This window comes from Peromyscus eremicus, chromosome 2, assembly GCF_949786415.1.
Source record: "Peromyscus eremicus chromosome 2, PerEre_H2_v1, whole genome shotgun sequence".
In the NCBI taxonomy this organism is placed as follows: domain Eukaryota; kingdom Metazoa; phylum Chordata; class Mammalia; order Rodentia; family Cricetidae; genus Peromyscus; species Peromyscus eremicus.
In genome coordinates, this window is record NC_081417.1 from 139,736,859 (window position 1) to 139,750,495 (window position 13,637).

A 13,637-nucleotide genomic window follows, 5' to 3' on the forward strand; every position below is an offset into this window, starting at 1 on the left:
TTCAATGGGGCTCAGAATCCCAGTCCTTCCTCTGTCCCCTTGAGGATGCACATGAGGCTCAGAATCACGGTCCTCCCTCTGTCCTCTTGAGATGCACATGGGACTCACAATCACAGTCCTCCCTCTGTCTCCTTGAGGGTGTACATGGGGCTCAGGATCGTAGTCCTTCCTCTGTCCTCTTGAGGATGCACATGGGCCTCACAATCACAGTCCTCCCTCTGTTCCCTGGCAGATGCACAAATATCTTCCTCTGACATACCACATAAACACCAACTTGCTTGCACATCAAATTACGGGCCATATGCTTTCTCTCTTAAAAAAAAAAAAAAAACACGCAGATTGCTCCACCCTAGTTCAACATTTCATATTGGGATCCAAGCTGAGTCCTCATCAATGTGACTCACCAATGCTTTGTCGTCCATGGGGCTTTCATGTTTTCTGATTTAGAATATTGAACATCCCACCAGGCTAAACTTTTTTCTCTTGTCTTATCTGGTGCTTTTGGTGAGCTGCTGCAGTCTGAGTCCCAACTCCACAAGGTGTCTCTGTTCTTAAACTCTTTTCCTTGGGATTTTCTCTCTTCCCTGTCTGGAATTCCCCGTGTCTGCTGGTTGGATTTTCCCATCTATCCTCTGCATTACTTGTCATTTATCTCAAGATTTTGATCTCTTTGTCATTTTCCTATAGACTCTGAAAGAATACCCCAATTTCACCCCCACACCGTTGCTGGATGTCCACACAGCCCACGAGCCACATGTCGGGGTTTCCCGGCCCACATGTTAGAAAAGTGCCTCCTCCCTTCCCGGGTAACCTTTGCTGACCTCAGCGCCTCCCTCTGCCACATCTTCCTCTGGCATCAAAGATGTCTTGCTCCATTTAACCTTACGCAACCGGGACCAAAAACCTTCACTCTGTTCTCCGTTGTAATTCACATGGAAGATTTGCTTTGGCTTCTATCAGCAGCCCCTCCCTTAGAAGTTATCTTATGGCCATTGATTTCTGTGCTTTCGCTAGGAGAAGCAAGTCTGTGTGTGGCCAGGACTGAAGTCACCTGGGTTCTGCCAATCACTGGGGCCCTCATTCATAGATGTCAGACATGGTGGTTCCCTCTACTCACCCCCATTGAGAGGTAGAGGTGATGAATGGGGAGACTGTCTTCCCCAGGTTCCTTCTGTTTCAGCAGCCAGAAGTTTTCTGGGTCAATGACTCTTAGCTAGGGTAAATGACACTGAACTACATGTAAATCTAAGTGTGCTGAGCAAAAGGTTCCCTCTGATCCCTGTGACTGGTGGCGCCAAGGGGCTTTCTAGAAGCATCAGTGGGCCCTCTCAGTGACTCCGGCTGATCTGCACTCCAACCCTCTCCCTGGTGGACATCGCCTGGCTCTCTTTTTGAAGATGGAGTCAGGGGTCCTTAAGGTTAAAGAGGGGCAGATTGGTCATGCCACTGCCCACCACTACATTCTGCCTGGGCTTCCAGAGGAAGATATGGATGAGCAGGGTCATTGCTTCAAAGCTGTGGGTCCAGCTGATGCTACCCCTCCCCCATCTGTACCACACCAAGCAGACCTAAGCCCTGTCTCCTGCCCATGCTAGCACTCCTCAGTGCCCTGTATCCTTACAGACTTTTCCTATCTTCTGCACAATGTGATTGGAGGACCACACATCCTGGGGTGTCCGAGATAGTCTCAGCATCCACTGAGCTGTCCCTTCAACGTCCTGAGAACTGCTCCCTTTGCTCTCGAGGATGTGCTAGTCTGAATCACATATCTCTATCACTTCCGGGGTGTCTGGGAAAGGCCAAGCTTTCAGATGGTCTTGCTCCTTCCTTCCCACAAACCAGTGTCTGATTTTTATGTATTTGTTTTTAACTGGTCTGATTTCACTTTTCCAAGTAAACTTCCTGCTGGCGTGGTGACAACCATTCCCTCCAGCCGCATAAATCAACACATTTTTAGCAGCTTCCTCCTTTCTGGACAGGTCATGTAATTTTCCAAACTTCTTCATCTTGCTTTGTAAATGAGGGTGCTGAGCTCTGCCATGCTGGCCTCACAGTGACCGCAGATCAAGGGATAGCATGGATGTAAAACATCTCTGTTTTGTTGTTGTTGTTGTTTTTATTTTTAGAAAGGATCTCATGTAGCCAAGGATGGCCTCAGGCATGCTATTAACTGGGGATGGAAAATGCCCTTTAACTTATGATCCTCCTGCCTCTACCTCCCAAGTGCTGGAATTAGAGGTGCACACCACTCTACCAATTCATGCAGTGCTGGGGGACCAAACCCAGAGTTTTGTGCATGGTAGGCAAGCACTCTACCAACTGATCCACATCCCCAACATGCATCTGTGAGCTTCCCACTGTAAGGTGCAGGCTGAGTTAGGTTGCAGTGAATCCTGGAACATGGAAGGCATCACTGTGTGCAGTATGCCTGCCCCTCCTTCCGGGCCTGGAGTCTATCTGCTGATCATCACTGTGTGTAGTACCTGCCCCTCCCTCCCGGCCCGGAGTCTATCTGCTGAGCATCACTGTGTGCACTATGCCTGCCCCTCCTTCCGGGCCTGGAGTCTATCTGCTGATCATCACTGTGTGCAGTACCTGCCCTCCCTCCCGGCCCAGAGTCTATCTGCTGAGCATCACTGTGTGCAGTACCTGCCCCTCCCTCCCGGCCCGGAGTCTATCTGCTGAGCATCACTGTGTGCACTATGCCTGCCCCTCCCTCCCGGCCCAGAGTCTATCTGCTGAGCATCACTGTGTGCAGTACCTGCCCCTCTCTCCCGGCCCAGAGTCTATCTGCTGAGCATCACTGTGTGCAGTATGCCTGCCCCTCCCTCCCGGCCCAGAGTCTATCTGCTGAGCATCACTGTGTGCAGTACCTGGCCCTCCCTCCCGGCCCGGAGTCTATCTGCTGAGCATCACTGTGTGCAGTATGCCTGCCCCTCCCTCCTGGCCCGGAGTCTATCTGCTGAGCCAGGCTCACTGTCTTCCTTTCTCCTCACTCCTCTCGGCAGGAGAGTCGCTGCCCTTGGCCACCTCCAATCAAGTTCTCATTAAGTTCAGCGCCAAAGGCCAAGTACCGGCCAGGGGTTTCCACTTTGTCTACCAAGGTATGTAGGGTGTGGGCCTTGGAGGGTCAGATGTTATCTCAGTGACTTTGTGTCCCAAGGAACAGAGACCCTTCACTTCCCATCTAAACCTCCCTATGAGGACTTTGGGAAACAATTTCCTGACATTCATTCAACTGTGTGCATCTGTTTACCCAAGCAACAGTTTCTGGGCTAAATTCTATCTTGAATTTGGGAGGAAACCACGCATGGGAAGTTAATTCCTTTCCCCCCCACCACCACCACTGCCCCATCCCCACCCAATGTTTAGTGCATCTCTGATGGTGCTGGGGACATCAGCCCAGTCGTCTAACCTCACGGAGCTTCGTGTTGTCTGCAGTGCGTAGTAAAGGGATGGGCAAACACAGGGAGGGTGGACACCAGCCATTCCACTTTTGCTTGAGTGTGAAATGAGGGTGATAAATGCTGGTCGGACTAAAAGAGTCCACCACCAGTGAGGCAGTCGATGTTCTTCTGGGTCACTAAGACCCAGCAGGACCTTGGAGCATCTTTCCTTCCACCTGCCCAGCAACAGTGACATTGTTAAGGCCACCAGTCTCTAAGTGCATCCCTCTCTCTTTGTTTTACACTGTCCAGGAGGCCAGGTATAGCCCTGTGCAGGGGGTGATCCCAACTACAAGGGGCGCCATTCCTGATGCTCACAAGTCACCATTATGCTCAAGTCATTGACCTGCAGACCTTGGGCAGGAGCTTGAGGAAGGGGAGGGCTATGGTTGCCATTAGGGAACACCAGGCCCTGGTAAGGAAGAAATGTCACCAGGGGAGCAAAGAAGAGCTCTGAGCCTAAAGTCTGGGCCCCGAGGCTCTCACCACCACGATTCTTAGAAGCTGTACCATAACACTGAGTCCAGTAGTATGCCTCAAAATGAGCTCCCAGGGCCCCCTCAAGTCTTGTCCTGCATGCATCCCTCAGCCAGCTCCTACAGGGGTGAGGCCTGCCCCCTGAGTGCCTTTTTTCCCCACAGCGGTGCCCCGAACCAGTGCCACGCAATGCAGTTCTGTGCCAGAACCCCGCTATGGCAAAAGGCTGGGCAGTGACTTCTCTGTGGGGGCCATCATTCGCTTCGAGTGCAACTCAGGCTACGCCCTCCAGGGGTCCCCAGAAATCGAGTGCCTCCCTGTGCCTGGGGCATTAGCCCAGTGGAATGTCTCTGCACCAACCTGTGTGGGTAAGTGATAACCAAGACTGCGACAGGGCAAGGAGAGACGGAGAGAGGCAAAGACTAAGGGCAGACTGCTTTCCCTGAGGGACACAGCCAGGCATCAGAGATATCCCCAGAGCTTGCAGCAGCCCTCCTCAGCATCTGAGGACAATGTCCCGTTCAGGCCTAATAACTCTCGGGTCCTGCAGGGCAGTGTGAATAGAGAGAGGGGAAGGAGCTTCGGAGGGATATCTGTGAAGAGAGGGACAGGTACAAGTCACTGGAGAACCATTGTTTGAGGTCAAGTCACCAAGAAGGCTGAGAGCAGGAGGTCCCTAAGGGAGAAGCCAGTGTGGGAAGGAGGCCCAGTAGGGGCTAGGGACCCTACAGGTGGTGAAACTGGGAGGTTTGGGGGCCGGAGGAAAAACCAGCATAAGTTACAGCAGACTGGAGACCCTGAGAGAGGTGGGCCCTGGAAAGCAGAGGGGGGCAGGGCGAGTAGTTAGGGAAGAGGCCAGCACATGGAAGTGGCCCAGCAGAGACCAGAGATCCTGAGGGAAGAGGGGCTGAAAGCCACAGGAGAAGCTAGCCCAGGAGGAGGCTCAGCAGAGGCCCACGGCCCTGAGGGAAGCCCATGGAGAAGCTCCCATGGAGGCACCACACCGTGGAGGCACCACAAAGATGAGCTGAGGAACCTCTGACCAGCCCTGTGTCTCTTCCCAGTGCCCTGTGGTGGCAACCTCACTGAACGCAGGGGCACCATCCTGTCCCCTGGCTTCCCAGAACCCTACCTCAACAGCCTCAACTGCGTGTGGAAGATCATGGTCCCGGAAGGAGCTGGTATCCAGGTAGGAGCAAGGAGCCTCCCCAGCTAAGTGGCTGTCCACGGATTCTGACTGTCGCTGGAAACCTGAGCCAGGCTGAGGTGGAATGAGAAATGACATAGTTTGTCCCTTGTCTTTGTGGCTTTGGTGGCACAGTGCAGATGTGGAGATATGACTCCCAAACAAGAGCTCACAGCATCTCTGGGGGAAGGTGGGAGGAAAGACAGCTAATTGAGGGAAGATGAGAAGTGGAAATTAGCTCCAGCTAGCCAGGAGGGCCCCGAGAAGGGAGTGGACTTGCAACTGGAATATGAATTTGGAGAGTTCTTCGGAGACTTTCAAATGGTTTGAGGTGTTTCTCGAAGACCATTAAGGAGAACAAAGGGGCCTTGCTGGTGAATAGGGAAAGGGTGGATCACCAAGCCCAAGTGAGGCAGGGAGAACAGCCAGGCGCACACCTGGGGCGACCGGGGTGTGTAACATGTGCCCAAGGTAAGAGCAACACAGAAAGAGGCATAGGAGAGGACCCAGAGCCTGCCAGGCCAACGGAGTAATCAGGACCAGAGCAGGACACCCACAGTGGGAGCAGGAAACCCAAAGAATATTCCAAACATGAGAAAGGGCCAGAGAGGTGGCTCAGTTGGTAGAGTTCTTTCCTGACTTGCACAAAGCCCTGGGTTCAATCCCCAGCACCGCATAAACCAGATAGGTGTGCTTGTACATGCATGTTATCGCAACTCCCAGGAAAGCAGAGGCAGCAGGATTAAAAGTTCAAAGTCATCCTCAGCGACATGGCGACTCAGCCTGAGCTACATGACATTTTGTCTCCAGAAAATAAAAAGGCAGGGGAGAAAGCCAGTTGGACTGAAGCATTCCCACTTTCTGAAATGTCATTAAGTGTCCTTCTGTCCTATCATCACATATCTCACATCTGTCTTGCCCACCAGACGATGAGCTCCTGAGATAGGTGTGGACCACATCTGACTTTTATGGGAAGGAGCCAGCACAGTGTCAGGCCCAGAGAAGGTGTTTGATAAGTTGAATTACCCATGGGAAGAGAAGGGAGGGAGGCACTTGAGCTATGTGACCAACAACTCAACCCTCCTGTCTTTCCAGATTCAAGTCATCAGTTTTGTCACAGAGCAGAACTGGGACTCTCTAGAAGTGTTTGATGGAGCAGATAACACCGTAACCATGCTAGGGAGTTTCTCAGGTAAGGTGGGACATCCAGAGCTTCCATTTAGAGGGTTGTGGTAGACATCATTATTATCATCATTGTCATCATTATCATCATCATCATCATCATCATCATCATCACTACCATCACTATCATCATCATCACTACCATTACCATCATCGCTACCATCACCAACATCATCATCACTACCATCACCATCGTCATTACCATCACCATCATCACCACCATCATCACCACCATCACCATCATCATTACCATCACCATCATCATTACCATCACCACCATCACCACCATCACCATCATCACCACCATCACCAACATCATCACTACCATCATCATTACTACCATCACCATCATCATCATCATCATCATCACTACCATCACCATCATCACTACCATCACCAACATCATCATCATCATCACCACCATCACCATCATCATTACCATCACCATCATCATTACCATCACCACCATCACCACCATCATCACCACCATCACCATCATCACCACCATCACCAACATCATCACTACCATCATCATCACTACCATCACCATCATCATCATCATCATCATCACTACCATCACCATCATCACTACCATCACCAACATCATCATCATCATCACCACCATCACCATCATCATTACCATCACCATCATCACCACCATCACCAACATCATCACTACCATCATCATCACTACTGTCACCATCATCACCACCATCACCATCATCACCACCATCACCAACATCATCACTACCATCATCATCACTACTGTCACCATCATCATTATCATCATCATCACCCTTACCACCATCATCACCACTGACTCAGGTTTGGTATATTAACAGTGATCTGCAACCATCATTTCTAAATAATCCCAGAGCATTTCTGTAGCCCTGCAAAGAAACCAAGTACCAATCGCACTCATTCTCCAGCCCCCTACTTTCCCCTAGCCTCTGGCAACCACTCATCTTCCAATCCCCACAGACTTGCCCTTGTCCAAACAGTTCCTATAAATGAAATCTTACACCATGTGGCTTCCTGTCTGGATTCAACACGTTTTCAGGGTTCACCCTGTGTCAATTGGAGTCAGCACTGTGCTGTGTGGGTAGGCCATTTCTTCACAGACCCATCACGCAGTGATGTCTGTGTCACTTTGGTGATGGAGCTGCTGTGACTGGTACTGAGATGGGCATTCACATGTAAGCTCTGGTGTCCCGTATGTTGCCCATCCTCAAGAGCATATATCCAGAAACGGGATTGCCATCAGCTCATTTTTTTTTTTTTAAGGAACAACCAAACTTCTTCCCCAAAGTGGATTCCCCACTGCCCATTCAGTGGCATGCTTGTGCCAAAACATGGTATGTGGTTTTGCCCAATGGCCAAGGAAGTTACCTGAATCAACTAGGCCCAGAAATCATGATGCTAAGATAGAAAGATGATCCATTCACATCCAGATTAACTGTCTGCCCAGCTGAGTTGCCCAGATAATTATACGTGTTGGACTCATTTTGAAGATGATGGAGTAGGGACCAGATTCACAGCCCTCTCATCGCCTGAGGAGCATCGCCTCCTGGCAGCATAGGTCTATGGCACTGCTCATCCATGGCTTCCCTTCCCTGGCCCATTAACTACCTGGCATTTGTCATTTAGCAAGTTTGATAATGGGGAGGGGGAGAGGTATTTGGGGGTCCTGGAACAGAATGTCAGCAGGTAGTAGAAACAGGAATGAGGTGCAGATTGGCATGTGGAGGGTATGCCTGAGTGACCCCTGGTGTTCTTGCCCAGGAACAACAGTGCCTGCCCTCCTGAACAGCACCTCCAACCAGCTCTACCTCCACTTCTACTCCGACATCAGCGTGTCTGCGGCCGGCTTCCACTTGGAGTACAAAAGTGAGAATCCAGGGTCAGGGCCATGCGTGGGTGTCCGGGTGGGAACAAATGGCTGGCTCCCCACCCTCAGTATACATACTCCCTCCCACTTAAGCCTGCCACTGACCAGAGGAAGATGCCAAGACTTAGAGAAGGCTGGAAACCCTCTCAAGCTTGCATACTCAACCACGGAATAAAGCCAGGACCCCTGAAACGTTGACCCCTAGAACCTGAGCGGAAAATGTTTCAGCCTTGGCCCTAGTAGATAATCTGGGAGATAAGAAAATGGAGGTGCCCTCTCCTCTGATTCTGCAAACCAGCTTCTGATGCCCATTTGGATGATATAGTTATCTTCAAAGTTCTTTCTCTCACGCAGTCTCACTTAACATCTACAAGATTCCCTCTAGTCACCGCGAAAATCCCTGAACAGCAAGAACTGTAACTGTGCCTTTGGGAACACAAAGAGGTTTCCAGAGAGATGGCTTTCTTCCTGGGACTGCTCTCCCCGCTCCCATCTCACACTAGGTACAGGGAGGAACCAGTGGGCACCAGCAAACAACCACCCAGTGTTCCCAACCCATCAGGTGCCCTGATGGATTTTGCTAAGATCTCTGATAGACACTGTCTTCTGAGGGCAGAGAAAGGGGAGAGAAGTTGAGAGCAGATACAAGAGGGACACAGAAGGGGCTCAGGCAGAGAGGCCTTGGGAGTCTGCAGCCAGGGTGTCCTGATACTGAGCTCAGGAGGAGAACAAAACACCCCAAGTCCCTGAAATGACAACCCCGTCCCAGCTTTGATCTGATGAACCCGCGCACTACACATTCTAGCTTGCCGGGGTGAAGAGGAAGCCCAAGAAGGCACAAGCCTTGGACCTCAGGAAGCCAACAGTCCCCTCAGCCTCTGTCACCTTATCCTGACAGTCTTGTCCATATTCCTCTCTCTGTGTCTCTGTCTTGTCTAGCGGTGGGCCTGAGCAGTTGTCCTGAACCAGCTGTACCCAGTAACGGGGTGAAGACAGGAGAGCGCTACTTGGTGAATGATGTGGTCTCTTTCCAATGTGAGCCAGGATATGCCCTCCAGGTACCGCCCCTGCCCCACCAAAACCCCAGAACAGGGTGCAGGCGTCCCCTAAGTTCATTACCCACTCCAGAACCAGTAGAGCTCCATCCATCAAGGATGGGTGTAGCCTCCATTTCCCCTGGGGACAGTTATCCACTCCTGGAACGCTTCTCACAAAAACAAACTTTGTTGATGGTGAGGACCCTGGACAATCCAGCCTGAAATGTGTTCCTGCAAAGTCGGCTTTGATTGGACTTAGGAAAATTTAATTTCCGTTTGAGGGCCATGAGGGAATTTAGTAATTAGAGGAAACTTGCAAGGAAACCTCCTGTAATGAGAATTCTTTAGTAATGGTTGTTAGTAAGTGGTCTCTCCCGCACCCAAATCTCTCTCCTTCTGTCTTACCTCAAATCCCAAGGTGATCCCATGTGTCTGTATGTCTTGTCTCTTAATGTGAGGCCGAGAGCAAGCCCCTGTTCTGGGTTATATGTATAATTGTGCCCCTGGGGACCACTAGCCCACTACTGTTCTGACTCTCCAGGGCCATGCCCACATCTCCTGCATGCCTGGAACTGTGCGTCGATGGAACTACCCTCCTCCACTCTGCATTGGTAAGAACCGGACTTTGAAATCCACTAAAGCCCAAATCCTTAAGGATCAGAGCTCTCTTCTGTATTGCTGAGTTCAAGTTCAAGTCAAAAGAAATGTCGATGTTCTGGATTTGTTCCAAGTCAGTAGTTTCTGAAAGATATTTTTGTAATTTCTAATTCTCATTCAAAGCTGTCCTGACTTCTGGAAGGTTCTGCCCACTATCTGAAAAAAAAATCACAAGAAGGTTGCCCACTTATGAACATCATGAGGGCCACAGTGAGCCACATAACCAGCCAGACCCCAGAAGGCATTTTTAGGCACATTGGGCTTATCCCATGACTGTGTCAAAGTCCAGACTGATAAACCCGCTTGTGGTGTCACGGGTTGCACAGAAAATAAGGACTTGGTGTGGTTTCACTGTTGAGCCCATGCTGGGAAATGTTGTGGAAATAAACAGAAATCAGGGTAAGACAGGGGTGTTTCAGAGCATTTGGGTCAGGTCAAGAAGCAAGAAACAAACAGGAACTGGGTCTCTACTAAGCACCAGACTCCAAGCAACGTGTTTCCCATTGCAGCCCTCCAGTGGGGATTCATAGTGGTGTGTGTGTGTGTGTGTGTGTGTGTGTGTGTGTGTGTGTGTGTGTGTGTGTTGTACATAATTGGTGCAGATGTGTGTGCCTATGCATGCCTTCCTCAATCACTCTCCTCGTCTTTTGAGACAGGGTCTCTCCCTAAACTTGGAGCTCACCTGTTGAGCTAGGTTGTCTGGTCAATGAACACTAAGAGTCCTCCTCTCCCTGCCCCTCAGCACTCAGATTACAGGTATATCCCTGCACCTTGGCTTTTATGTGGGTGCTGGACACCCAAACTCAGGTCCTCGCACTCACACAGCAAGTATTTCACCAAACGAGTCATCTTCCCCAGCCCAGAAATCTGTCTTCAAAGGTTAAAGAGGAGTGAGAAATGGAATGTGAAGGTTCTTCAATGCTAGGCCGATACAAAGCACCCCCTTGTCCTCCAGAAAGTGAGTGACTCAAGGGAACAACAGCATTCTGCCTCTGTGCTTTGACTCACAGAAAGAGCAGGTTGGATACGTGGCCTGGAGCCCCAGGCATTGTGTGTACTACAGAGGCTTGGCCAAGGAAACCATGTTAGGATCAGCTGTATCACTCAGGTAGTTTGTTACACACAGCAGCTCTCCTACACCAAGTGAAGCACATCCTTCTCCATATCCCCTCATAGCAGCTCCCTGAGATGGGTGCTGTTCTTAGTGCCATTTTGCTGCTTTGGAAATTGGGCTGGGGAGGAGGTTCCGTTTCACCCACAGTCCCTCGGGAAGTGTAGTGGGAACTATGGTGTAAGTGATGGTACTGTTCTACCCCGGTATGCCTCCTAGTCATTTTCTGCCCAGAAAGGGCTGGGCTGGATCCTGGCATTTCTTTCCCTGGGCCTCCATGGCTGACTAGCCCCTTTCTGCTCACACAATCTTTCCTCAGAGAACGTGAAACCTAAAATTATTTTCAGCTGAGCAGCTGCTGAGGTGCCCCAGACCCAGGTTTTCATTCCCACACCACCTGAAATCAGATGTCTCCAGACACTCCCTCACAGCTGAGCGGTCATGGTGAGCCTTGATGGTGGGCCACCCTACCCCATAGAAGACAGATTTGGAAAGAGCCTGGCACAGTTGCAAGCACCCAATGAGGACACAATATGTGCCAGTCCCTCCTCCTTCCTTCGTCCTTTGCTGTCATGAAGACTGGATTGGGGAAGGAGGGAGGAGAGGGTTGGGCTATCACGTAAGGAAGAGAAGAGTCAGACCTCACTTGGAGAAGAGCTTTGTAACTTCCTGCGTGTCCTCTATAAGGTCATTGAGCTGTGACAAGGGGGTGCTTTATATCAGCCTAGCACTGAAGAACCTTCACATTCTCGTGATCAAGGCTGGCACTCCTGGGTGCCCTGTGCTGTGGCAGTCCTGAGTTTACATGTTCAGTTTTACCTGTGTGTGCAGATGTTCAGAGAGACTCGTTGGATTCTCAAAGGGGTTTGTGACTCAGGAAACGTTTCAGACTGTGGCTCTGAACACTCAGATAGTGCTGCCCTCTCCTCGATGACCTAACCTGACTGTTCTCGTTGTCACAGCGCAATGTGGGGGAGAAGTGGAAGAGATGGAGGGGGTGATCCTGAGCCCTGGTTTCCCAGGCAACTACCCCAGTAACATGGACTGTTCCTGGAAGATCGTGCTGCCTGTCGGCTTTGGTGAGTCTGCAGCCCCCAGGGTGACAGGACCTTGGGGCCAGGCCCGGATTAAACCAGCTATCTGCCCTGTCCCAGTGTAAGCTCAGCCCCAGCGCTGTCCTTCCCGGGGCTCCTCTGGTGCTGTCTTGTGCAGTCTCGGGGAATGGCAGAGATTAAAGGGGAAGAGGAAGAGAGCTTAGGGGTTACCATCGTTTGAGTCCCGAACTAAACCCAGGGGTGCAGAATCGGGAACTCAGCTTGAGATGTAGCTGAGGGTATAGCTCAGGACTAGAGAGCTTGCATCTCCAGGACCATTTAAAAAAAGAAAAGAAAAGGCATTACCTGGAATGAAAGAAAAGGAAATCTATTTTACTGAGACTAGACCTCAAGTTGTGCTTTGAACTCCCCTACCCCATTTATCATCCTAATTAAATTGAGCCAAGGTCAGTCTGAAATTGAGTTGGCATTCTTCATAGACACATTCTAGCTGGCCTGGAGACTGGGAGAGAGGAGATGGGATATGCCAGGCATGGGGGTTGTTGGCTATGAAGGATGTGAGTCTAGGTACAAGTTTTAATTGCTGGCAATTCATATAGTGTGTACTGTCAATATAATTTAACCCTGGTTATCTGTGCCAAAGGGATGGAGGCTTTGTGCCGACAAGGAGCTGGGTTGTCCGTGAGGGTCCTTTGGCCCAGTTCTGCTCTGTCCCTAGGAAAACAAGTGTCCTGGGGATTCCTCTTTTTTATACATTTGTATTAGCATAATTACCTCTATAAAGTAATGGGTTTCTCATGACACATAACAGACTTTAATGATAACCACCACATTCCACTGGGTGTTGCCCCTCCATCTCTTCCCTCTTCCCATGAGGACTATTCCTGCGCAGGCACGGGACCTCTCAGTCCGCTAGCCTCAGTAGGAAGATTGCTTGTTTGATCATCTGTTAATAGGTCCGAAGTATGTCTTCTGGTGAGAGACCACCATGGTCCGGCTGGCCTTCTTTGGATCAGGAAGGAGGGGGACAGTGGGTGACCCTCAAAGGCTAGAGTCTAGTGACTGGTACCATCATCTCCCGAAGGAAACTGGGGAAAGTGGAGACAGTTTTGGCACCTTGGCAGAGTCCAGATTTGAGACACTGAGCAAAGAGGACCAGAGTCCCTACTGTCCCTACTGCTCTGGGACTGAAGAACTCTAAAGGCAAAGGGCAGGAGAGGGTAACACACACTCAGACAGGAGTTTAAATGGGGTAGCTGCCCCTATGAGTCCTTGTGTTCAGCCACCAAAGCACTCTGTCTCTAATGAGCCTGGGGCAGGTCCAGTGGCGTAGTAGGATCTCTCGCTTTCCAGTGGCCTCCATGCTGTTTTAAGGACAGAGCCCCTGCAATAACATGCATCTGCCGTGAGGTGGCGCACACAGCCCCGTTCTTTCCGCACAGCTCCAAGAACCCAGGGTTGGACACATAGGCTGCAGCTGTCCAGCATGGAAGGCTGCATGAGCAAGCAAGGCACAGCTCTACAGACGATGGTTCAGAGAAAAACAATCTGAGATGTGGCAGTAAGCTGTGCTCATAGGAGGAGAATGAGCTCAGGAG

At 50.6% G+C, this 13,637-nt stretch overlaps 1 protein-coding gene across 1 annotated transcript in view; it reads left to right on the forward strand.

The window, feature by feature from the left end:
• The window catches only part of Csmd2 (CUB and Sushi multiple domains 2), a 570,924-nt gene that overhangs the window by 473,480 nt on the left and 83,807 nt on the right, over window positions 1-13,637 (forward strand). The window contains exons 33-40 of the mRNA XM_059254992.1: window positions 3,009-3,104; window positions 4,088-4,291; window positions 4,988-5,112; window positions 6,205-6,301; window positions 8,074-8,178; window positions 9,119-9,237; window positions 9,758-9,827; window positions 11,947-12,063. Of these exons, the coding sequence (XP_059110975.1) occupies window positions 3,009-3,104; window positions 4,088-4,291; window positions 4,988-5,112; window positions 6,205-6,301; window positions 8,074-8,178; window positions 9,119-9,237; window positions 9,758-9,827; window positions 11,947-12,063 (933 nt within the window). The remainder of the gene's footprint in view (window positions 1-3,008; window positions 3,105-4,087; window positions 4,292-4,987; window positions 5,113-6,204; window positions 6,302-8,073; window positions 8,179-9,118; window positions 9,238-9,757; window positions 9,828-11,946; window positions 12,064-13,637) is intronic.